The 27,653-nt window shown below is 43.6% G+C and overlaps 1 protein-coding gene across 3 annotated transcripts in view; it reads right to left on the minus strand.

Annotated features, from left to right (window-relative positions):
• The window catches only part of LOC127636418 (double C2-like domain-containing protein beta), a 286,639-nt gene extending 259,685 nt beyond the window's left edge, over positions 1–26,954 (minus strand). For 2 of the 3 annotated variants that reach the window (XM_052116905.1, XM_052116888.1), the window contains exons 1-5: positions 25,522–25,615; positions 22,974–23,071; positions 22,611–22,754; positions 5,358–5,487; positions 1,603–1,689 (exon numbers count right to left, since the gene is read on the minus strand). In XM_052116905.1, the coding sequence (XP_051972865.1) occupies positions 1,603–1,689; positions 5,358–5,487; positions 22,611–22,754; positions 22,974–23,056 (444 nt within the window). In that variant the 5' untranslated portion in view covers positions 23,057–23,071; positions 25,522–25,615. Of the gene's footprint in view, positions 1–1,602; positions 1,690–5,357; positions 5,488–22,610; positions 22,755–22,973; positions 23,072–25,521; positions 25,616–26,693 lie in introns of those variants that run through there. The other variant, XM_052116897.1, reaches the window with a different exon arrangement.
• Positions 26,955–27,653: the final 699 nt, after the last annotated feature.

The raw sequence follows: 27,653 nt of genomic DNA on the forward strand, positions 1-27,653 counted from the left end.
TGTGTGTGTGTGTGTGTGTGTGTCAGTCCAGTCCCTGAGTATTGAGGAGTCTGATGGCTTGGGGGAAGAAGCTGTTACACAGTCTGGCCGTGAGGGCCCGAATGCTTCGGTACCTCTTGCCAGACGGTGTAGTGGGTCTAGTGAGGGGGGCAGCTGGGTCTTAATGTGCCTCATGACGAGCCTCTCGAAGCACTTCATGATGATGGGTGTGAGTGCGACGGGATGGTAGTCGTTGAGGCAGGACACTGAAGACTTCTTTGGCATGGGGATGATGGTGGTGGCCTTGAAGCACGTTGGAACAATGACGCTGCTCAGAGAGATATTGAAGATGTCGGTAAGAACATCTGCCAGCTGGTCTGCACATCCTCCAAGCGCTCTGCCTGGAATGTTGTCTGGTCCAGCAGCCTTCCGTGGGTTGACTCTATGTAGAGTTTTCCTCACATCAGCCGTGGTAAGACAGAGCACCTGGTCGTTGGGAGGAGGGGTGGTCTTCCTCGCCACCACGTCGTTCTGCATCTCAAACCGAGCGTAGAATTAGTTCAGCACATCTGGAAGGGAGGCATCTTTGTCACAGGCAACTGATGTTGTCCTGTAGTTGGTGATGGCCTGGATGCCCCGCCACATGTGCCGCGTGTCACCGCTGTCCTGGAAGTGACTATGGATTCTCTGTGCTTGTGAGCGCTTTGCCTCTCTGATGGCCCGTGACAGTTTGGCCCATGATGTTTTTAGGGCTGCCTTGTCACCTGTTCTGAAGGCGGAGTCTCGGGTCCTCAGCAGCGCACGCACCTCCGCAGTCATCCACAGCTTGTGGTTGGAGCGTGTGGTGATGGTCTTGGAGAAAGTGACATCATCAATGCACTTGCTAATGTAGCTGGTCACTGATGCTGTGTATTCCTCCAAGTTGGTAGAGTCGCCATATGTTGCAGCCTCCCTGAACATGTGCCAGTCGGTACACTCAAAACAGTCCGGAAGAGCAGAGATGGCTCCTGCTGGCCAGATTTTCACCTGCTTCTGAAGTGGTTTTGCGAGCGGTCTGTATGCTGAAATTAGCATACATGTATGGGGCTATTAGCAATATGTGCCCTTAATTTGTGGGGCATTTATGTGGAGATTTTGAAGCTTCAAAATGTTGGCACCCATTCACTTTCATTGTATGAACCATCAGAGCAGAGATATTCTTCTTAAGTTTGTGTTCAGCAGAGAAAGTCATACACATCAGGGATGGCACGAGGGTGAGAAAATTATGAGATGATTTTAATTTTTGGATGAACTATCCTTTAAGGTGTGTTTTAGGTTTTGAACATTGAAATGTGATACTTGAGCAGTTTCACAATTTTTTTTTTTTTTTTTGTGTTTTTATTGTTCCAACCCTGAACTAGTCTCGTGCAGCCGGACCTCAATAAAATGAATCCATAAAGTTATGTAGTTGCTGTAAATGCACCAAACAAAACTCTGAATCTCTCTCAAATGTTTGATGCCACGAAGAAGCATGTCAAAAATCAACCTGCTTCTTTGTTTCCAGGTTATTGTTGTTGTTAGTTTTTTAGCTGTTTATGAAGTTGAAACAACCATCACATGACTTCACAATGTGTTGTACTGTACCTCTCTCTGTTCACTGCAGATCTTGCAAAGCCATTGAGCTCTTTTCTGATTGCCTGCAGTCTCTATCCCACATTTAGTGCATACTTTCTGCAACACAAACACATACATCATCAATGCAGGCCAAATAAACACACACCCTTACAAATACAAACATATAGGCTAAAATAATGCTGTGAATTGAAAACAAATATTTTTATGTTCACATGGAAACACAATTGAAAGTTTGCCAACTTTTCCGTTGTCCCATGAAATTGGGCTACTTCAATTAGATTTGAATATTTTATATTTTTTTATGTAGACTGAAATCATTTTTGACCAACCACCAGCTAATATTCTGCAAGTCAAAACACGTATGCATACTGTTTTAATGGATTTGGTTCAGTACATTGAATTTACAGGTGAAATAGTGTGTCAAGAGAATTTTGTTACTTTGTTATACATCTTTCAACGATGACATTGAGCTTACGTGTTTCAGGCACTTTTTTCAATGGTTGTGAACATGCCAAGTTTTTAAAATCTGCTAATGTTTAATGCTGCTAGCCTGCTACTAACATTATATTGAAGGCCTGCAACAACAGGAAATCTGGAAATTCATAACATGGATTCAAAAATCTGTGGCATTTTTTATTTTATTTTAGTAATGAGCTGGTTTTGGGCTAGTCTTGATTGGTCATTGGAATGTTAAACAGACTTGGCTACCCTGAAAATCTAAAACTAGACACAAAATAAGAAAAGGTATTTTAAAATATAAAAAATGGGATATTCAGTTTAAAGGAATGTTCCGGGTTCAACACTACATCAACCGACAGCATTTGTGGCATAATGTTGATTACCACAAAAAATTATTTTGTCTTGTCTGTCGTTTTCTTTAAAAAGCTCAAATCTGGGTTACAGTGAGGCTCTTACATTGGAAGTGAATGGGGCAGATGATTTGAGGGTTTAAAAGGCAGAAATGTTAAGCTTATAATTTTATAAAAGTACTTTATAAGCATTATTTGATAGGAAAAGTTGTTTTAATTGTGGTTTTTACAGTCGTTTGTGGATTTTACTCTTTGTGGTGTTACATCGTCATGGCAACGACGTTGAAAATCAGATAAAACTTCATAGAGTAAAGATTATTTAGTGATTTTATCACACTAAAATCATCCTAACATACATATAGTTTATGTCTTATAGCTATACTGTTGAAACAGTGAGCATGTATTATGCTTACAGATTGGCCCTCATTCCCTTCCATTGTAGGTGGGGAGGGATGAGTTGAAATTAATGATTGTGGTGATCAATATTATGCCACAAATGCTGTCTATTTAGCTTAACTAGTATTGAACCCGGACTATTCCTTTAAAACATGTTTTTGGATTTAACACCACTTTATTTTGTGCAATGCCAGCTTTTGTGTTCAATTCAACATAACTTGAACAGCACTGTTATGTAGCTGTTGTTTAGATTAAATTTGATTTGCTAGACTTTACATGCAAGATGTTTGACAATGCATTAACAATTGAATGGCCTGAACCATAGTTGCACTCTCCATTACATTATGAAACGGGTGCCTTTTTTTAATGTGTTGAAGAAGAAACATGTCCCCATGCAATCCTGTTGATTGCATGAAGTACCATCCCTCTTCGTTCTAAAATAAATTAAATTACGCCTGGAAATACTACTGTGGATTTAGATGGCTTGGTTTTTAAGAATCAATTTAAAGCTGAGGGCTTGGACACGGAATTGTTATAAGATGAGAGAAAGAACCTTTAATCAAGTTTTATGTAATAAGAGGACAAACACTAGACTGAATTGCCAGCAAATTAATTTTAGCAGAAGTTGTATATACTTAAATTGCTTGGAGACAGAGAGAGCGAGCAAGGAAAAGAGAGAATGTGAGAGCGGCCACAAAGAAATCTCTTCAGTTTTCTTTAAACACTTCTAAAGATCCCTCCTTGAGTCAGTGACATCTTAAAAGACGCTGTATGCAATTTTTGGAATCCCATGCATAAAAAGACCCCACTACCCGACAGATATGGCTGAAATAGGAGTCTTGAGAAATAGCACATGTCCTACAAAAATTTATCACGGGTCGCGGCCAAAACCTGTTAACCATTCAGGAAACATACAGGCAGCACTTTGCCAACCTCAACGAATGGTGTAAGTTTGGGGCATGTCTAGCTGTTTAGGCGCATGTCTACCTGTTTTCACCTGGGTTTGGCTGTTATCAAAGAGATTTGTGGCTGGTCTATTTTGAATGTGGCAACCACCCAGCAACTGCATAGCAACACATAAAAAAATCCTTAATGGCCATATAACTATTCCCAACCACCCACAGCACCCTAACACAGTGGCGGTGACATTTGCATGAGTAAACAAGATTCACATTTTCTTCTGAAAAATGTACAAATGTGTTACTTGTTTACAATTACGCCAAGTGCCGCAGAAATCGCTTACATGAACTCATCATTTACTCATCCTAATGCAATCTCAGATGCATATAACTTTCTTTACTTTGCAGAACACAAACAAATATTTCAGAAGTATATCTCAACTATGTCGGTCCGTTGAAGCTCCAAAAATCACATAAAGGCAGCATAAAAGTAGTGGTTTAAACTGTGTCTTCAAAAGTGATATGAAATGTGTGTGTGAAACAGATCAATATTTAAATCCTTTTTTACTACAATCTCCACTTTCACTTTCACATTCTTCTTTTGTTTTTGGCGATTCACATTCTTTGTGCATATCGCCACCAACTGGACAGAGAGAAGAATTGAAAGGAAAACAATTCACTTGTATTGTCATAGTCATACACATCTGGGATGGCACAAGGGTGAGTAAATTAGGAGAGAATTTTCATTTTTGAGGTGAACTATTCCTTTAAATGTGTTGTTGACTGCAGACTATTGCCGAAATGCTTTCATAAGCTTCGTTTTCCAACTTCATTCCAAAAAGTTGAAGTACTGTAATTACCCATGAGAATACGGTCTAGTCGAGCTGTATAATTAAAAAGTTACTTTGAAATAATAAAATAGCAAAACAATCCTTTCTACAAATTTGGTAAGCGGCTTTAATAAAAAACCCACCGTCAGATTCCATATGGTGTTACAACAAACATAATTGAATCGGTGCAATTCACAGAGGTACTACCAATCATCTAATAATAATTATAATTTCATTAATTTCCTCTGCAAGTTCAAAACTCGTTGTAATTCCGAGATCTAAAGAGAGCAGCTGTTCGGAATGATCACAATTTATATGGGCTTCATCATGAAGCATCACTGATAGGAGCTCTGTGTCCCTGAAACAGATGCTCCGTCCTCCGCTCGCACAGACCTGCTGTTTAAGACCTCATTCAGGATTTGAATCCTTTTCAGTCCCATGTCAGGTTACAACGTTTTGTTTCAGTTACACATTGCCCCCTTATGATTACACTCTCGAAAAAATAACAATTTTTCAGTATCATTTTGGTTTTTTCACTATGTAGAAATTTATATATAAATAAGCCCTATTGTGTACATATATAAAACAGCTGTTGGCATTTGAGGAGTTCATAACTAAATAGACCAGTCAATACAACTGCCTGATGATATTTATTTTACCAGAAAAAAAAAAAAGTGAATAATTTTTTTTTTTTTTTTGAAAAACAACTATTTGCTCCCACCATGTGGTGTCATGGTGTTACTGCACGAGTCCAAAAATGACTAGCTTACGTGCTCAAGAAAGTGAGTTTGGCTGCCAAAGTTAGAGAGAAAGAACAGTATAATATGTACCATGCAGCAGTCCAAACAGAGGACCGACGGGGACCCCAGCAGACCCAACACTTCTCCACACAACAGACACTGTGACAGGCCATTCCCCATGGCAGACCTCCTCATGTTCTCCAGACGCTCCACTAGACGCCTGGAACAAACACATCTTTGCTTACTCATAAAAACAATCATTGTTTCTTTGCATCTCATGTTACAAAGCGTCACTAAACTTCCTGTGAAACATTACTAAACATCTACTCAATTGTTAAAAACATTTAATACATTTATTGTCTGCAGACTACACTCCTGTAGGCAAAATGTATTTAATTTATATTATATATGATTATGATCATAAATTTTATTTATGCATGTTTTATATCTCTATGGCCCCAAACAGATGTAATCTAACCTGTTTTTGTGCAGGGAGTGCACAAATTTTATCATGGTGAAATCTTGCTTGTAAGTAGTTTTCGTAAAATTAGGAAAGTCATCAACCTGATGCAACAATGGCAAGTATGTTGGTTGAGCTTTTAAATGGGGCATAACATGGAGTTTAAATATCTGCTGCTTTAAAAATATAAATTTATTTGTTGCAAAGTTAAAAAAATAGTGAAAATTAAGTACTCTCTACATCCATAAATTTAGTTTAAGCGTGAACTTGAAAATATTAAGTCAATTCTACATTTGTACTCAAATCAAACATGGAAAATGTACATTTATCATATGTACATGTAAATGTGTCAATGTAATGCTCTAGCTTAGAAGTGAATATTTATGATTTTTTGTTATCTTTACAATACATCATCATATATCAATTCTAAAGTAGAAAACCTTGTCATGTTTCAACCCTCCATTCCCCAGCATGCTTGTTTGCTCCTGCCCGGTCCCAAAATGAGACCAGCCCGCCTCACGGCCAGGATCTCTTACGGGCCTGTGAGCAGGATGAGGCTTTGATCACTGTATCAGAGAGCGCACTGGCGATGTTGGACGCTGATGAATCGACTGGGCTGCCAACTTTGGGTCTGTCTGCCCAGACTGAGGCTGATGCAGAGCTGACCGCCAGGCTTGCCCGAGTCGGCTTGATGATTGGTACCTCGGTTCGGGGCACCGCTCACGTCCAAGGCCCCCCCGGTCCCTTTCTTCCCGTAGGTGCACGACGAACTGACGAGGTCGTGGAGGGCACCTTTCGCTGCCCGAAACAGAATTCTGGGTTCGGCCACTCTCACTACCCTCGATGGCGGGGCGGTCCACAGGTACACGGAGGTCCCTCGGGTAGATAAGGCAGTTATGATGCACCTGTGCCCGCAAAACGCCGCCACCTGGCGGGATTGACTGGCACTCCCCTCCAGAGCCTATAGGACTACGTTGTCTCTGGCAACCAAAGCCTACAATGCCGCTGGACAGGCTGCCTCTGCCCTGCATGCCATGGCCATCCTGCAGGTACACCAGGCCAAGGTAATAAAATAACTGAAAGTGGGTTCTCTGTGGTGAAGAAGCAGACGGAGGCCATCCAGCACATCTCGCCCAGGCACGGCCCGTCTGCTCGCCGAGGGCATCCCTGTGCCTCGGCGAAAGCCCAGGCGGCTCTGCCTCAACCCAAGCCCAGTTCTTGGCCCCAGCATAGAGCCCCCCTCAGGAAGCTGACACCCCCCATCTCTCGGGCCGGCATGAGGACCTGGAAGGCTCCTAAGCACCCATGAGAAAGATGACCCAGGGAGTGAGACGTCCGCTATGGAGCTGGTATCCAGACCACTCCATCCCCCGTTAGAGAGCCGGGAGGTAAATCCTTTGTTCCCTTTTCGCATTTGTTCGCCACCCACATTGTCAAAAAGAGAGCGTATTCCTAACTCCTTGGGTCACGCAATCGGTGTCCACAGCCGATGTTGTCACGGCCGCCGGACACCAAGCACCCGCAGCCAGGACCCTTTGAACGCTGCCTCCCCGCCTTTGTGCGCTGTAGAGTATGAGGGATAATCATTAACTCATCGATTCTGAATTCAAAGAACCCCTTGTAAGATCACTGAAATGGCGCCCGCTAGTCTGTGGAGTACAATGAACTATTCACAAACCCCCTTTTCCATGTGACTCAAATCTACACTCCAAATCCTCGTGCTGTACCATGTGAGCCAGGCACGTGAAAGGTTGGCAACAGAATGCATGTCTTTCATGTAAAACCCAGAAATGTTTATTTTTAAGTAAATATGTTCAATACCGTTTGTTTGTGTATGTCTGCTGTTAGATCAAACTAGTAAGACTGCTTAGTTGTGTAGTTTAAACTCTGAGGCCTTATATTTAATAGCCTAAGAGTGTATATCCACTTTTAAGTGTACCAAATACACGTTTCTTGGTATCAAATTAAACCTTACGACGTGCCCTAGCTGAATATAAATATAAGGTACATTAGAAAGGTATTCTGCTAGGTTTTACCATCTTTTGAGTTATTCAAGCAAAAGCCGGACCCGGTCGTAAATCAGGCAAACGACATGCAAATGAGCCTTGACGGGACAAAGGAATCATCTCGTGCCCAAAATGGAGGTATCTCATTGGGTCAGTCCTCCCAAGGGAGGTGTGACCTCCCTCCCTTTAAAAGTCAGGTCCGGCATTGAAACTCTCTCTCTTACACTTCTGCGCTCTTCTGCTGAACATTTCAACTCTTTGCATCTTCGCTTCCCCGGCATCTCTTCTCTTCTGCACCCTTCCCCCGTTCTTCTGGACCCCTTTGGAACAACATTTCAACTCTCTCTTCAAGTGAGCTTCAACTCCACGCTCTGGAAACACCAAACCGAAATCCTCCATCTCACGGACGCCCCGAGGACACGACATACACGCAGTCTTGCTCAGCTACACAAAGGTCCATTGTGCAAGTATTATTTCATTGAAATTCAAATGCTTTACAGTGTATAACTTCCATGCTGGCTCTGAAAGGTTAACTGTGGAAATAAGTTTGCTATACCTCTAATTCTTTATTTTCCCTTACTGTGTTTACTCTGTTTATTTTATGTTTATTATATGTTAAATGTTTGTTTGTTAAGTGTAGTGATATATCCTAGTTCTTTGTATTAAACTCAATTATACGCTTGATTGTCTGTGTTTGTTGGTCATAAAACAAAGCCTCTTTAATGTGCGATCTAAAGCTACCAGCTGATATTATCAAAGTAAGTTAACGTGCTTTGATGAGTAATGCTTATAACTAAGAATAAACCTTCAAGAGAATTGATCAGGAGTATTTAGCAAAGCAGTTCGCTGGACGAACTGACTGATTGCGGTAGCCTACGGGTCAATTCCATTAAGGTATTATTAAAATTAATATAGCCTGTCTGCATATAATGTATATTCCTAATTAATTAGAATTCGTTGTGTTTAATTATCTATGTATATTTGAAGCAGACTCTTGGACTATATAAGCCCTTTTTGGGGCGTTTTTGTATGTATTGTTATCTGGTTCAAACCGTATGATTAATCATTGATTACAATCATTTAAAATTAATTGTACATTCCCCAACCCTGACCTGGATACTCTACAGTAATGGTGGAGAATGCGGGCACATTTTAAGCTTTGTTTTGTGAACTAATGCATTGTCAATTTTGTGTATTTTGTTGTTAATTCTGTACGCGAGCGCGCCGAACTGAAAGGCACAAAAAGCCCGTCCCAGTTCAGCACGATTAACAAGTTGCTAAATAATGTCTAAACATTTGTTGCCACTGTTGAGTGATAAAGTAAACTGCAGTTCATAATATTAAAATTGCTTCTGTAAAGACGCGCTATATTTTAATATTACAAAATCCCCTGTTCAGAACGAAGCTCTTCTTTCAGGGTGATAAAAAGATTGGGTTAAGCGATGCTCCTTTTCTCATCTTAGTAAGGCCTGAGATTATAATCGTTATAAAATTAACTCCTGGTTTACATTGACGTAGCTAATCAATCGAAAACCTAATACATTTTGAATAAGTGCTATATTTCTGATGTATATGGGAGCCGAATAACAGACGTAAAATTCCTGTTGTCCACATTTACTCGTAGTGCAGGAAAAAAATCTGCCACGCCGTTTATGTGAAGCATAGCACCAAAAAAAAAGAAAAAACAGACCCGCCGAGGTTTCAATTGAATAATTGTGATTTTGCAGAAAATCCAAGCGTGAGAACTCTCTCTCGGATTTGAAATCACACGGAATGTTATTCCGCAGACAAACACTAGAGGGCAGCCTGTAAGTGTTTGATTAGTTCTCAAATTACTCCCACCCCATGACGTCATCTTGCGCGTGCGCAAGTACGCCATCGTGTGGACATTAGCAGACAGGTCATATATATTTATTTAATTTGCTTTCGCAAATTACTCCCACCCCATGACGTCATTTTGCGCAAGCACAAGTACGCCATCGTGTGGACATTCATTGTAGGTCATTTCTTTTCTCAAATTCTTTCTCCCTGTGAATATTGAAAGGCCAGTTTGACTGTAAATTTGCATTTACAAGCTTTGCTTGTGCTAATATTATTGGATGTTAAACAATTCTTCTACCTCCGACTGTTACACTTAATTGGGTTCAAACAAGATTTTAATTTAAATTTAAAGTTAAGTCTCATTCCAGTGACTAATGCCCACTTAGAGGAAACGCGCCCCCTTTGGGGCCTCCCCTGCTAAGTCGGTATATCACTTCCTCCTTGCATTCTGTTTTGAAGTGGTTAATTTCCAGTTGGTTTTATTTCAGATGCTATCACTGATATCTTACAGCAATCGTGATTATCATCGGATATAATTCTGATCTCTAACTTTTCATACACTTATTCAAATTTGGGTTTGAAACAAACAAATTTCGAATGTAAAAAAGAATTAAGTTCCTCATTTCAATTATTATTAATTAATGTGATTAATTATTATTAATATTATTTTTAATTTTTTTTCTTCTCCCTCTTTGATACTTTATTACGACTGTATCCTTACTATCTTAGATGTTACTTGACATCTCTTTTCACGCTTATTTAAATTGAGTTTAACGAGTTTAAATTTAATTTAAATTAAGTTTATCTGTTCATCCCGCCTTGTTTACTTCTGTCTTTTCTTGTGGTTAGATTGTTTTGATAATTAACATCAGTATCAAACTTCTTTATTTACCATTATTTGGTAAAGCTTTTGCCTGTTATTTCTACACACATAATTACTCAATTTGGTTTAAACAAGAAAGCCTTAATTCACTTTAAGACTTTCACTTGCTAAATCCTGTTCTGTATTTGTAGGTAGAATTCCCTAGTGTGCTGTGGTGATTCGACAGTCATCTCTGGTTGGTTCCCAGTGAGCTGGTTTGTCCGACCGGCGTTACCGATGCTGGCCGTATGTGAATCTCGGACACTTCTGTCTCTTTTCATTGGTGCGGCACGCAACGACATCAGCAATTTGGCACTCCAAAGGAACGTCAACCCCGTCAGTCGACACGCAGGGCAAGTTTGGAATAATTACCTAAACCAGGGCCTGAAGAGGGGCCACTCTTACGAGGGTTCTAGGGAAAATCCAATCTTGTCGTGCCGCCTGACAGTTGACACCTTGGTGTTGCCGGTTGTGTTTAAAGTCAAGTTGTTTGAGAGGGCGCACCGTGATAGTAGCAGAGGGCCCGAGGACACTGTGGTCAAGTGTTTGGAACCGTTGGAAAGATTGACCACTCGCTGGTCCCCGGCAGAGTGACATCGATTCACCCCAGGCAAACTAAAAGAAGATAAAACCCATCCACCAGTATAGGCCACATAATAGTAGACATTCCCCCGGTCATTTAAGCATTTGGCCCATTTCTTTTCTTTCTCTCCCCTAAGCCACACCATCTTCCTAGGGTTCATATCTCAATAGCGCCCCACCCCATTGGTCCTATCATAAACCCTAGCAGTGGTGGTAGACTTAGGCCCTTTTTCTCCTGCCTATCTATTCCTAACATTAATTGTGCTCTACTTTATTCTGCTGTTCTGTTCTGTCGTAGTGTGTACTTCCAGTTCACATTAAGACAGAGCCTACAAGAGCCATCAAGGAAAACTGAATAAAGAGACAAACGGGCAGCCCGCATCATCAGATGACCCTTGTGGGCTGCCGCCTTGTCAAATCCTTTATTTAGACCTGCACTGACCCGCGAAATTCGGCCCACCTAACTGTCTAACTGTCTACCCCAGTTAGTCAAAATTACGGCTTATAATAGCCACCTCATTGTAGCTCGCTAACCCTACGCGTACTTGCATTGGCCTCTTTGTGTGTGCTGTTCTTTTCTCTCGCCTACAGTAAGCCAGTATGTCCTGTTCATCCAGTCCCGCAGCCCAATGGGATCACCTCGAGACCTGGCTGAGCGCAATGACGGACACGTCCTACCCAAGGACGCCAGGGACCTACAGCCCCTAGGTCGAGAGCAACTGGACGCCGAATTGGACAGCCTGATGGCCCACGATCCAACACAGAGCTACAACCACAAAGAATGGACCAAGATCATCGGAAGTCTTGCCCACAATCTCGTCGCCCAGGCACGGATAAGCGAGAAAAGCAACCTAGACCTGGAGCAGGAGGCCGTAGCGCTAAAACTCCAAGCTGAGGAGGCCCGTAGGAACCAAGCCAAAACTCAGAGTCGTCTAGATCAGCTACGCCTCGAGACCGAGGAACAGCGAAAGGAAGAGGATGAAACAGACCCAGAACAGAAAAAGGAAGTAGAGAGACTTCGAAATGCCCTGGAAAATCTTCTCCTAGATACAGACCAAAGAGAACAGTCAGAGAGAAAAGCCAGTGAGGAACTCGACAAAAAGTTGCAACAAGCCGAGTCTCTCCTTGCAAGAGCAGAGACTGCACTAAAAGACAGAGATGCTAAAGCCAAAGCCTGTGAAAAGCACCTGAACATGGCCCGAGCTGAAATCCATGAACTTATTCAGCACAGAGACCATCTCAAATATGAACTTGACACTGTTCACAGAGAACTGAAACATTCTTATAGACTGCAAAGTGAACAGAAAAGGGAAACGCACACCACAGAGTTTCCCCTGACCAGTGGGCCCAAGCTTTTCAGCCAAGAGCTCAGAGCTGGAAAGGGGGGTGAAAGCCCACTGTTCAACATGTCACCAGCCAGCCTCCAAGAACCCCCGTCAGTAACAAAAGGGTGGGAGCCCATCCACAAAAACCTGGTCACTAACCACGGCATGGCTCCCAAAGAACTTGACAAGCTGGCCAGAAACATCCCTACTTTCACCCCAAATCCTGCAGGAGGCCACGACGTGCACGCCTACTTGCAAGACATAAACTTTCACTTGCACACTGTTCCCAACGTGACCATGCGGGACAGAGTGTACCTGCTAAAAATTACGTCTAGTCGCGACGTACGCAGCTTCCTGGATCGACAACCAGAGACTGTCAAATCAGACTACCTACAGCTACGGCAGGCCTTCATCAGAGAATTCTCTGATCCAGAGTCAGAGCAAGGACTCATCGCCACTATGGACCTCAAACAGGCCCAACTGGAAACTCCACAGGCCTACTACAGCCGCATCCGACGAGCCTACTTCGGAGCACGGAACGAACCTGGTATGGAAGAAGATTTCAACTTCAAAACTCTTTTTCTCCGAAACCTGCATCCCACGGTGAGCCATCACTTAGGGGTCCTGGCCTGCCCTCGTAGCATGACTACCCAACAGCTGCGAGACTTAGCCCATAAAGCTTTCACCAAGCAGAAGATTGCTTCTGAAAAGACTGTGAAAAATCCCACCATTTGCCCTGTCACTGATCAGCGCTCAGAGCTGGCACTAGAGGGCACCCACCAGCACCACAGTAACAGACCTTTTTAACCACGAGTCAAGACCGTTCCATGACAGAACAGGGCAGCGCAACCGTGATGGTGCTCGTCCTAAGCACCAGAGCGGGTGCTTTGAAAGAGTCTACGACAGCCCACGGCCATCCCACGACCAAAAGGGTAGAGCCACGTGGGAAGCCAACCGACGGCCCAGACAGAACCGAATCCCGTCAACGAGAACGTCAAGCCCAGACAGCCCGCAGCGGAACACCTCTCGGCATGCCTCCGGCAAGTCCAAGTCCGAGCCTACCCCACAGAAAAACAGTGAGTCCACGGCGGAGACCGCAGAGATCCTGAAGGTTCTGAAAGAGCTTCTTCATAGAACACCTCACAAGAAAGACAAAGAGGACAGGTCAGACTCCTCATGACTAAGCGTAAGGCATGAGCCCAACACCCTTCCTGACTGCCCTCCTACGGAACCAAGCACCCAGAGCACCGCTCTTCAGACACAGACTACCGAACCAGCTATCACAACACCAAGTGACAGGGGCACCCACTCACTGCAGTTGACAACCACACATCCTGCAGCGGACAACCCAATCAGTCACACCAGTGACCAAGCCCCTAAGATACCAGAAAGTGCTGTTTTGGTTGTGTGTCTCTGCACCGAGTCACCCGAGACCGACCCTAACTGCTTATCGATCACCACACAAGCCCCAACACCAAAACTCCTGGGGAATCTGATCGAAAAGGGGATCTGATCTCGCCATCACTGTGGAACATGAGGTGAGACTCGAAGCCCTGGTAGACACCGGAGCAGACCTCACCTTGATGTCAGCTGAACTTTTTGAAAGACTCAAATTTGAAGCTAAGAGACAAAATCGAACTATAAAATCTCAGAATTGCGTGCTAAATGTCCAGTCATACAGCCAAAATGACATCCGGCTTGAACAGGTAGCTCCCATTCACCTGACAATTGGTCCTATGAGCGTGGTACACCCTGTGTACATCTCGCCGATGAAAACATATCCCCTCCTCATCGGCAAAGATCTGCTAGGCCGCTTCGAGCCCCTGCTGGACTTCAGACAGCTGAAGATTTGGGCTCAAGTGCGGGACCCTCTCACCTTTCAGCCTCCCAGATCACCTGAGCCAGGCTGTCAGGTCACAGAGGTCACGGGAACTCCCGCAGCCAGCCACAGGGACACAGCATCAGCACCAGAGCGAGATTCAAGTTCGCTACTCTGCACATTTCAGCTCACCCAAGACTTTGATTCCTTCTGCCCTAAGGTCACAGCTGACCAGCACTTGAACGGTGTAACTACCACTGACATCATACTTGCACTATGGGCAGACAACTCCGCCATCAGTCTCTCACTATACAATGCTCTCATTGAAGACACACCGGCCCTTCCATCTGCCAGCAAGCGCACCCGCTTTCCTTTGAACTCATGCCCATCAACAATGGTGACTGCCAAAAGGATCTGCGCTTTGAACTTGAAGTGGAACTACCGATGTCTGACCCACTACTTCCTGGTCCTTCCAGAACTGCCCCATGATGTCTACATTGGAGCAGACATTCTGATTCGCCTCAACGCTCATGTAGACATTATTAATGAGGTCGTGTGGGCCCCACTGACTTTACAGCCTCCTGTGATTCCAACCAACACTGCGAACCTCCGGTCAGGCCAGACCATTCCAGAGGTCTGCACCTTGGTCAACGAACAGGAAACTGTAGTACCAGCCTACACCAAAGGGGTCGCTGTTCGGCTCAACATGCGCTGTGGTCAAACCCTAAACCACACGCTGGGTTTCTTTCAACCTTCACCCGAATGCGTTGAACTTGGACTCACACTGGAAGCCACGCCCCTCACTGAAGTGTCATCCCGTGCTGTTTACATCCTCTTCAACAACTGCATGGCAATGGACATCACAATTCCAAAAGCCTACTGGGCAGGATGGCTAGTGAGCCACGACTTTCATGACTTTGAACTCACATTACCAATCTTTGGGCCCATCCCAGCTTCAATGATACCCGAAGGGTACACAGACAACACCGTGTTCACAACCCCCTTCAAGATCATCTCCATAACTTCAGTCATGCCAGTGGACAAAGACCAGGTATGCAGAACAGAACTGACAAAGGACCGACACCTTGCAGTATACACAGTCTCCAAACAGCCTACCTGCGAGATTGAGGACACTGCCGCACCTCTGCCTGCCAACACGACAGATGACACACCGACAGAGGAGCCGTATCCAGGGTTTGAGTCTCAAGTTCAGCAAATTCTAAAAGACGCTGACACAATTAATAATGATGCAGATCGACAAGAACTCAGACGAGTCCTTTACAAGTTCAAAGCATCATTTGCCAAAGACTCTTTAGATTGTGGTCTCACCAAGCTCCACACCGTGCGCATCCCAACGCACCCTAATGCTCCTCCCACTTTTGTCAGGCAGTACAAGATCCCCATCGCGTCAAACAAACCGGTGCAAGAGATCATCGAATCCATGCTTGAAAAAGGTGTCATCCGTCCATGCAACAGCACCTATTCTGCCCCCATCTGGCCCGTCCTCAAACCAAACGGCAAGTGGCGACCCACCATTGACTACAGGAAACTGAATCAACAGGTGCCACTGTCACGATGGCCCATGACTCAGCTGGAGCAGGAAATAATCAGAATCAGAGGAGCCACCATCTTCTCTACACTCGATGTGGCCTCTGGATTCTGGACCATACCAGTGCATCCAGAAGATCAGCACAAGCTAGCTTTCACGTTCGGCAACAGACAATTCACTTTCAACAGGTGCCCGTTCGGCTATGCCAACTCACCTGCTGAGTTCAACATTTTCCTGAACAAAGCATGCCCAGATGCCAGAACAAGAGGCAATCTTATCTACGTAGATGATATTCTCATGAAAAGCACAACAGTAGCTGACCACATGAAAGAAATAGACTACGTTTTGAACCAATTGTCCACTGCCGGCGCCAAGATCGCCCTCCACAAAGGACAGTGGTGCCAAACCAAGGTCAACTATGTGGGCCGTATTCAAGCCATTCAAAACATCAAGCCACCCACCAACATCTCAGAGCTGCAAAGTTTTCTAGGGGTGTGCAATTACTCGCGGCAGTTCATCGAGAGCTACTCAGACATTGCAAAACCTCTAACTGCCCTTCTGAAAAAAGACTGCCCATTTGTATGGACAGAGGTCCAAGAACATGCCATGGATGAGCTGAAACGACACCTATGCACCGCTCCGTGCCTGGCCTACCCGGACCCACAAAAGAGTTCTACTTAGAAGCTGGATTCTCCAGCCACTGTCTCAGTGCTGGCCTGTACCAACGGCATGACCAAGACAAAAGAGTAATCGCATATGCCAGCAAGACACTTCTTCCACCCGAGAGTAAATTCTCAGACTGTGAAAAAGCTCTGCTCTGCACTGTATGGGCCATCCAGAGATTCTCCAACTACATTGGAGCCCAGAAAGTTATCATAGAGACTTGCCACCAGCCTGTCATGTTCCTCAACAGCCAGCGTATCCGAGATGGCGTGGTCACCAATTCACGCATAGCCACGTGGTTAATGGCCCTCCAGGGGCGCAATGTTGAGGCACGCTAGGCAACGGCCTGGCTGCCTGCCAGAACTGCTCTGATAACACACCAGCTGCAACGGTGGATGTGGAAGAACCCCAACTACAACAACTAACCTGTCACAGGTACTTTGAAGAAAATGCGTGCCAAGGTATGCCCACAGCCTACGTCGATGGATGTGCCTACAACCAAGAGGGCATTCATCAAGCAGGAGCAGGGGTATTATGGGTAAATGACCTGCCGTGCCCACCACAACACTTCAAGCTGGGCCGCAATCATCACAGTATGCGGAGGTTGCAGCCATTCTCATAACTCTGCAAATCGCATCGACCCATAACATCAGAGAACTCTGATCTGCACAGACTCCAACTACGCCAGACTCAGTTTCACATGCCACCTTCCGACCTGGAAACAAAATGGCTTTAAGACTTCGAACGGCAAGCCTATCAAACACCAACACCTGTTCCAAGAATGTGATGACATCACAAGAAATCACAACATGATTGTCTACTGGAAGAAGGTGAAAGGACACTCAAGGCAACCAGGCCTTGACAAAGACTTGAATGACCAAACCGATGCACTTGCCAAGACTGGCGCACTGCACGGTACTCTATGGTCACCTCCAACCCTCCCACCTACCGACTGGGTAGGACCTCTGCCCAGGTCGACGAGGGGCAACAAATACTTCCTCACAGTCGTGTGCCAGTTCACAAAATGGGTAGAGTGTCTTCCAGCACCCAACGACACTGCCCAGACCACGGCATACCTCCTGATGAACCACATCTTCTCCAGGTTCGGACTGCCCCTGAGAGTCAACTCAGACAGAGGCACTCACTTTATGGCCGAGATTATGCAACAGATCTGGAGACTCCTGGGAGTCCAAGTTCAACTACACGTCAGTCATCATCCAATCTCATCTGGCCAAGTGGAACGATCGAATCGAACCGTGGTCAGTATGTTGAAAAAGTACGTGTCTGCCAATCAGAAGGACTAGGATGTAAAACTCCCGCGGGTGCTAATGGCTCTCAGAGCCACCCCGCAGGACTCGACTCACGTGTCTCCCTTCGAACTAATGACTGGGCGGCAGATGACACTGCCACTGCATCTGCTGTATCAGCCAGGAGACTCCAGCCTCGTCACAGCCTGCACCACTCACCAGTACCTCGACGAGCTACACCGGCACCTGAAAGCAACATTTGCTTTTGCCCAACAACGGCTAAAAGAGCCAGACAGTGAACTCCATGAAACAGCTGTTTACTGTCTTCCAGAACGACTTTGCTCAAACGCAGCTGGTCACAGCCCTGATGACAGACATGCTGCGGGAGGTAAGCTCCTCCATTGACAGCCTAGCCATGGGTAGAATTCCACCGTACCTGATACCCTTAAGCCTTGTACAGACCGTGCTGGCTTCCGCCATCACCATGACAACTGACCCGTTACAACTACACCTTGCCTACTCTCTGGGTAGCGCCATCCCACTCTACGTTGACCCCGAACAGAGGGAAGTGGGTTTTCTCCTGAACCTTCCCATCATAGAGTCAAGCCAAATCTACCGGCTCAAGGACATCGTCAGTATCGGGTTTTGGAAAAGTAACACGCACATCAAGATCCACACCCCAGACGTGGTGGCCTACCACGACAGCGACCCACGGCTGTACCTGGCCCCAAATCTGCACATGTGCACGTTGACCAAAGACATTCACTACCTCTGCCCCAGTAAACCCTTCCTCAGAGACAACACTGACGGAATCTGCGGGTTGCAACACCTAGGCAGCGATACCCGCTGCCCCGCTGCCCCGCCGATGCCAAGCCTCACACTCAAGTCACCGAGACACAAGCAGGCGACATCGTAGGCGACAGGTGGCTCGTTAACACTCCTGTGTGCACAGCTACACTCACCTACGACCAGCATGACACAGCCACCTGTCTCACCTTGTCCAACCAGAGCATGTGGATTCAAGTCCCGAAAGGTGCCATCCTCCACCTCGACGACCTGGCAATATACCATCTCCCAGGCAAACAGTACGAATCAGAACTGGAAATCCCATTTTTTTTCCAGAATCAAAACCTCACCCTAGATCCAGAACTGGAACTATGGATCGAAAGAGGGGGCTCCCAGTTAATTGACATTGCTCCTAGTGACACAGCCCTCCAAGCCTTGTCTCGAATGCCCATCTTGACCACCTCACCTGTTGTCCGAGCCTGGACCGCAGCTGACACTGCGCTGTGTATCTCTATGGGAATCAGCCACCTCCTGACACTAGGCCTGGCCTTCATCCTGTACAGGAGGCTCAACGAGATGCAAACATCCACAGCCAAGCTCATGAAAGCCATGTCTGTAGGTTTCCGACGGAACCCCCAGAAAGAGGGGACCACGCCAGAGACCACTTTGAACCTTATCGAATTGAGCCCTCAGTCCAAATAACCACCTGCTACAAATCCCTCATGATTCACCTGCCATCCGCCATTGGGATGATTGTCGTCCAATGATGTCTCCAACAGGGACTTCATCTGACGAAAAGGGGGACTGTAGAGTATGAGGGATAATCATTAACTCATCGATTCTGAATTCAAAGAACCCCTTGTAAGATAGTCTGTGGAGTACAATGAACTATTGACAAACCCCCTTTTCCATGTGACTCAAATCTACACTCCAAATCCTCGTGCTGTACCATGTGAGCCAGGCACGTGAAAGGTTGGCAACTTTCATGTAAAACCCAGAAATGTTTATTTTTAAGTAAATATGTTCAATCCCGTATGTTTGTGTATGTCTGCTGTTAGATCAAACTAGTAAGACTGCTTAGTTGTGTAGTTTAAACTCTGAGGCCTTATATTTAATAGCCTAAGAGTGTATATCCACTTTTAAGTGTACCAAATACACGTTTCTTGGTATCAAATTAAACCTTACGACGTGCCCTAGCTGAATATAAATATAAGGTACATTAGAAAGGTATTCTGCTAGGTTTTACCATCTTTTGAGTTATTCAAACAAAAGCCGGACCCGGTCGTAAATCAGGCAAACGACATGCAAATGAGCCTTGACGGGACAAAGGAATCATCTCGTGCCCAAAATGGAGGTATCTCATTGGGTCAGTCCTCCCAAGGGAGGTGTGACTTCCCTCCCTTTAAAAGTCAGGTCCGGCATTGAAACTCTCTCTCTTACACTTCTGCGCTCTTCTGCTGAACATTTCAACTCTTTGCATCTTTGCTTCCCCGGCATCTCTTCTCTTCTGCACCCTTCCCCCGTTCTTCTGGACCCCTTTGGAACAACATTTCAACTCTCTCTTCAAGTGAGCTTCAACTCCACGCTCTGGAAACACCAAACCGAAATCCTCCATCTCACGGACGCCCCGAGGACACGACATACACGCAGTCTTGCTCAGCTACACAAAGGTCCATTGTGCAAGTATTATTTCATTGAAATTCAAATGCTTTACAGTGTATAACTTCCGTGCTGGCTCTGAAAGGTTAACTGTAGAAATAAGTTTGCTATACCTCTAATTCTTTATTTTCCCTTACTGTGTTTACACTGTTTATTTTATGTTTATTATATGTTAAATGTTTGTTTGTTAAGTGTAGTGATATATCCTAGTTCTTTGTATTAAACTCAATTATATGCTTGATTGTCTGTGTTTGTTGGTCATAAAACAAAGCCTCTTTAATGTGCGATCTAAAGCTACGAGCTGATATTATCAAAGTAAGTTAACGTGCTTTGATGAGTAATGCTTATAACTAAGAATAAACCTTCAAGAGAATTGATCAGGAGTATTTAGCAAAGCAGTTCGCTGGACGAACTGACTGATTGCGGTAGCCTACGGGTCAATTCCATTAAGGTATTATTAAAATTAATATAGCCTGTCTGCATATAATGTATATTCCTAATTAATTATAATACGTTGTGTTTAATTATCTATGTATATTTGAAGCAGACTCTTGGACTATATAAGCCCTTTTTGGGGCGTTTTTGTATGTATTGTTATCTGGATCAAACCGTATGATTAATCATTGATTACGATCACATTCCCCAACCATGACCTGGATATTCTACAGCGCCTTGCCATGCAACACCTACGGCCTGCTGGTTGTGAAGAGTCTCGAGGACGGCCAAAGAGGTCGCTAACCTACCCTATGCCGGTTTCACAGAGCAAGGTAAGTGCTTTGAACTTCCCCTCAGCACAGCCTCCTCGTGTCACACTCCCCGACACGATGACGCCTGCGAGCCCCCCCACCCCCTCGTACATCAGATGCGATCGTCCCCTTGGTTGCCTGGACCTTGGGCGCATGGCTAACGCTTTCCAACCCATCGCGGTGGGTGGCCAGGACCCTCCAACTCGGCTACGTGACTCAGTTCACCAGGCGTCCTCCCCGGTTCAATTGCGTCTTCTTCACTTTGGTGCAGAGCGAGAACGGCGACACCCTGCATACGGAGATCACGATCCTTCTTCGCAAGGGCGCGATAGAGCCTGTCCCTCCAGCCAAGATGGGTAAAGGGTTCTACAGCCCTTGCGTCATTGTGCCAAAGACAGGCGGTGGGTTGCGGCCAATCTTGGACCTGGGAGTTCTGAACTGGGTCTTACAAAGACTCCCGTTCAAGATGCTGATGCAGAAACACATTTTGACGTACATGCGTCCAGCATCCAGATTGGTTCGTGGCGGTAGACCTGAAGGACGCGTACTTTCAAGTCTCAGTTCTACCTCGGTGCCACCTCTGTGCCTTCGACGACCAGGCGTATCAGCACAAGGTAGTCCCCTTCGGCCTGTCTCTGTCCCCTCGCGTCTTCACGAAAGTTGCAGTGGCAGCTCTTAAGACAAGCTCTTCCCCATTGAGGGAAGTGGGCATCCGCATACTCTACTACATTGATGACTGGCTGATTCTAGCACACTCACGAGAGTTGCTATGCGCGCACAGGGATTTGGTGCTCAGGCACCTCAGCCATCTAGGGCTTCAGGTCAATTGGGAAAATAGCAAGCTCTCCCCGGTTCAGAGCATCTCTTTTCTCGGCATGGAGTTAGACTCGGTCTCAAAGATAAAGCGTCTCACAAGTGAGTGCACGCAATCTGTGCTAAACTGCTTGAAGTCATTCAGGTGGAGGACATCGGTTCCACTGAAACACTTTCAGATTCACCACCGCGCCTCTTCCATGTGTGGCTGCTGAGCCCATGTATTGTATTGCCACATGTGGACCTCCCCTTTTGGGCAGGATGTGGTCTCCATGGGGTCTTTTCCCCCTGAAAGAATAGGAAAGGAAAAGAACACCTTCCCCGATGCGTATGATAGATACTCCATGGAGAGAAAGCAGATAGAAAAGGCCACGGCTGGCACGGCCTGCTCCCATGCTAGTTACGTCACTTCCCCCCCTCAGGAATGTGGGGAACTACATGACGTCTTTTGGGGCATTGGGGGAGGTTACGTGCAGTCTGATGCACCTGCATCAGCAGTTCACGTAACATGGTTCAGCTGTTGTGGCATTTTTCTATAGGGACCCCTGTGTCACTACATCGACACAATGTCGAGTGAGTGACAGAAAGGGAATGTCATGGTTACTGTTGTAACCTCCGTTCCCTGATGGAGGGAACTAGACGTTGTGTCCCTCTTGCCACAACAGTGTACTAGCCACTGAAATGGCCAGACCTTGTCTTGGCTCCTCAGCACAAAACCTGAATGGAATTTCCTTCCAGCTCCTTTTATTCCCACATGCAAATTCCACTAGCCAATTCTCATTGGCCTTTTCTCAAAGAATGGGAGAAGTTCGGTGCTCTCAAGATCGACCCCTAGTGTCACTACATCGACACAATGTCTTGTTCCCACCATCAGGGAATGGAGGTTACGACAGTAACCATGACGATACTCACTGACCTACCCAGGCCCTGTCAAAAAGGAAGCTGTCTGAGGCAGAAAAAGGCATGAAAATGTACAAATGTGATGCATACTGATTAAACTCTTACCCAATCCTGCGTTGCTCAATGAGCTCGAGTTGCTCAGAGCGATGGATGACGCTCATGATGACATCCAACTCTGTTTCCTCAAGAGTCTGAGCTTTCCTCTGCCTCTCAGTTTGAAATGTGTGGATGGACCAACCAGTATGCAACCTGGGTAGAATATACACAACAACATAAATAAATAAAAATAATATACACCCATCAGTAGCAGATCATTGAGGAAATGAGTGATAAGATGTATAAACATGTTAACACAGTGTTAAAATACCATTTGTCTATTCCAGCATTTACATTAGACTGGATATAAGTTTTAAATGAAATGCAGTAATTTAATCCACATAGTAGGTTTAAACAAAAAACATTACTCACTTTGCTCTAAGGGCTAGTTGTCTATCACTGGGGCACACCCACTGGTCATTGTCATTGCCAAACATTGTGTCTGACTGTGTCATATTTTGCTCTTGAAACTGTAAATGTTCAGAATACATAAATAAAAAGGCTTGAAAAATCAGTATAGGAATAATCAGATGATTTAAAGCATGTCACGGTATAAATATTACACTCACAACAAGATAATGATAAATAATAAGCTTGAGACAACTTAATTGATTCTGAGGTTAATATATAATTGCTGGAAGCTTTTACTTTTAACATCAGAGCACAAACTAAGAGCAGTTCATTGTTTTTGACAGGTGTTGGCTGTTTGTTGTGATAAAGCTTATGTTCAATTATTATGTAAAAGTAGAGAGACATGGCTCAAACGATTATTGGATTACTCATTTCGCAACACCTGCCAAAGACAGTTCCTGAGACCACTAAGAAGCTTTAATGATGAAAATAACAATACATTGTCTTGAATGAAATAATACACATGCTCCTATGTGGTGGTACTGCGAGGTTCTTATATAATAAATAAATAATTGATGAAGTAAAAGCAAATTTAATAAAAGTGTAAAATAAAAAACAATAAAAAAATGTAAGTATATTTAAAAGCAGTTTACAGGACAAACATAAGTAGCCACCTTAAAATGTAGTTCTTAAAGGGAAAGTTTATACAGAAATTACAATTCTCACCCTTAAGTTGTTCAAAACCCTATGACTGTCTTTCTTTTGTGAAAAACATAAGGAGTTTTTTCAATGAAAGTGAACGGTAACGGTAACATTCTGCCTAATGTATTCTTCCCTTTGAGTTCCATGAAAGAAATAAGGTCATATGGGGTTTGGTACAACATGAGGGTGTGTATATAATGTCAGAATTGTCATTTTTGGGTGAACCATCCCTTTAAAATTGTAGAAGGGCCTTTGCAAACAAATAGAACAAAGTAGGACTGGGTAAAAATATAGATTTTCTTAACTCCCAAGATCGATTTTTTTAATCTATTCAGCATCCCTCTAAAATGCGTGTAACTCACTCACAAATGCAACCAAATGTTGCGCTATGCAATTAAAAATGGCTGTGATTAGCCACTGGCAAATGCTCATATTCACTCACCAGTGATTGTGTAGCTTAGTGGTGAAGTATTCAGCACAGAGATACTTTCATTGTGTGTTGAGAGTAAAAGTTTGTTTTGAATCATTCTGTATGTGTGTCCAAAGACGAGATTCGCGCAATCCATTTGTCACTGAATTATGTGTCTATTAATACCATTAGTGTTCCTCTCGTTAATATGCACTCATTTACAGATGCACCTTACAACTCACCACACACCCCATCGAGAGCGAGAACCACATAGCGACCACGAGGAGGTTACCCCATGTGACTCTACCCTCCCTAGCAACTGGGCCAATTTGGTTGCTTTGGAGAACTGGCTGGAGTCACTCGGCACGCCGTGGATTCAAACTCGTGACTCCAGGGGTGGTAGTCAGGGTCAATACTCGCTGAGCTACCCAGGCCCCCATCCACAGTATAATAAACAGCATTAACTGGGGGAGAATCTCTTTCATATGCAAGCAAAATTGACATTATAACAAAAATTTACCCATATGAATCGATATTGTATTGAATCGAAATCAGAATCAAGAGCTTGTGAATTGGAATTGAATCAGGAAATCTGTATTAATACCCAGCCCTACAGCAAAGAAAAATAATATAATTTGGAACAGATCAAAACTTTGTGTTCAAGAGATTATATATTTATCTATACAAGATTATTTTATTTTTTTTTACACTGTGCATAAAACATTAAAGCGCTCTCTTTACGCACCGAGACATGAAAAAACCTGACATCGTCTTTTTCCCTTTCTCAGATACAATCACGCACCCACAACCTGCTCATTTATGGCTAAGCATGGCCAAGTCTATTTACATTTCCATGAGAACTCATGCTCTCTATTTGGAACTGCTACACTGGCCTTGGGCGCAGATGACAGAGGTTCCAACAATCAACTACTTAGTAACAATAGCAGACTCTGCAGTACACCATTGCCAGTCTTAAACACAGAAAACTTTACTGCAAGAAATAAGACTGACAACTTAAACACTGCAAACACTGGTTTACCCTTAAATAATACAGCAATCAAACATTTCTGCAGCTAAAAACAGTTTAAACCATGCAAAACAGCAGCAGGTTTCAAAACAGGTTCCAAGTTCTGTGGCTACACCAACATAAATCAGTTTACATTTCATATACTGTAAGTAATTATTTCCTGAAATCCAGCAGAGAACACATTTTTTAACCAGTGGTACAAAAGCAACCCCCACAATGATCAAGGTAGTATCCAGTTGCTCCCTGTAAATGAAAAGAGTATAGGGAATAGTCTTTATTGCATTAACTATAGGTCTCTGACTCCAGGCAGTGCACCTTTTTTAAGATGAATACTTTCAATCATGCATCAATACATTCTGGCATGCATTCAAGTCTAATCTACTTAAAAGCTGTTAGAAAACAGACACAGACAGACAAGCGAGAATGTTTACCTTGCAAGAGTGAGAGATAAAGTGGTGTTACTGCAGGCTGTGTCTGAATGTAAGAAAGCAACAGAAGAGGAAACATGGAGGAGGAAACTTGACTAGGCAAGTTGCTTCTGTCAAACTGATCTGAGATCAGGCTTGCTTCCTCTCCCTTGCAATGGATCAGGTCACATGACCTGATGACAATTCATCCAAAACATCCTGCTGCTCTACTGATTACAGTGATTGAATAAAGAAAATAAAAGAGTGACTGTGATCCAACCAAACTCAGACAGGCCAGCGAGGTGCTAGAGGATAAAGGCTTTACTATTGACCTGGCCTTTACAATCAGTCAACATAAATCATGGTAATGTTATCCGGGATGTCTGTTTTAGCTGTAAACTGTTTAGAATAGAATATCAAAGGAGGGCTACGTTGTAAAACTTTTGAGAGGAAAAAGTTTAGTGAGGGTCCTGCATTTAGGGGACTAAACTAGGTTATAGTTTGCAAAGACAAAATGAGCACTTGCACATAAAAACAAAGGTATCTGATGAACCCAGTGGATTAGTAATATAGTATAATATAATATCATATGATATCATATAATATATTAAAACATATTCCATAAATTTCTTGTACCTCAAATGCACACTACAACTGTAGATTTACTTGCTTATTTAAAATTATATGAATGTCATTGCTTTAGATAACAAAATATGAAACCAAGTGGCATTTATATAATAATAATAATAATAATAAAAACCCTGTGGGTACTCTGCTAGGACACCCATGTAAACTGGAGGGGAACTGACTTCAGATGGTCTAGCATTATTTGGTTTGATATTTTGTCATGTAAAACAATGCAATTAATGTATTTTAAATTGTGTCTTAAGTTTCCAAATATCTTTGGGTCACTGTACCATATGAATTATGTTAAGTGTACATAGTAATGCAGTTTTTAAAAATGTTTTCCTGGTAGTGATGCTCATGTTACATCTAATGTTTAATTAATGTTCCTCCAATGCTCTTGTGCAATTCCTATTCTTGCAGGTTACATTAAGTGTATTTCCATTCACAGTTTTCCTCCTTTATGACAGAAAAAGCCTTTTAAATACTCTATTTTAACTTGGCATGTTGAATCCAGTGCATTTGACAAGACCACATTGTGTTTGTTAAAAGAAACAAAGTGCCCATCTTACCTTGTGGTGTGAAGTTTCCACTAGAAAGCTCTAGTTCCACCAGTTTTCTTTCTTTTTTTTTTTTTTTTTTAAATGTTGCTCACTTTCACTTAACTATGAAAACACCAAAACCCATCAGGCAGGGTCAAAGCAGTGCACACCAAACACGGCAGCAGGTGTTACAGCAAATAAAACAATCCCATGGATAATGATGTGAAGAAGTGTTTATTGTGTATCCCCCTTGTGCTCTCACAGATTTTGGGAGCAAAGTCAAAATCCTGAGGTTTGTTGCTGCTTTCGTGAACAGTCAAGCAGTATTTCCACTGTAAAAAGAGTGTGCGGGGAAAATCTGAGGTCACTCCTCCCTGCCACAGCAGATGCAGGAGAGCTGACCACATGTTTCCTCCCAGGGAAATGCACACACACTGCAGAAGATTGTGCTCATACAGGCAAACAAGCATTGGAACAATGTTAAAGGGATAGTTCACCCAAAAATGAAAATTCTCTTAATATGTATTCACCCATTTATGTCATCACAGATATGTATGACTTTCTTTCTTCAGCAGAACACAAAAGTATCTTTGAGCTGTAGGTTCATTCAATGCAGGTGAATGGTGATCAGACCATTGTAGCAGTGACGTGAGACCTTAGCTGAGACAGGGGCGGAAGGATAAAAAAGGGCACTTATTTTTATTTTTTTAAATTAGTATTAATTTAGTTATAAATACTACTTTCTATCTAATTTCTATTATTTTTGAGTGTTTAACCATTTTCTTGTATGTGTGTATGTATATATACAATATACAATATATATATACTGAACATAATTTATTTCAATTTTTCCTTTATCACAAATAATATTCTACTTATATTTTCTCAGAAAAAGCACCATGGTATTACACTTGTTTATCTAAAATCTAATTGGTTAACCTTACTTTAAAAAGCATGTAAACCGATTGCCTTAAAAAATCTAAGTAAAAT

This window comes from Xyrauchen texanus, chromosome 4, assembly GCF_025860055.1.
Source record: "Xyrauchen texanus isolate HMW12.3.18 chromosome 4, RBS_HiC_50CHRs, whole genome shotgun sequence".
Lineage (NCBI taxonomy): Eukaryota > Metazoa > Chordata > Actinopteri > Cypriniformes > Catostomidae > Xyrauchen > Xyrauchen texanus.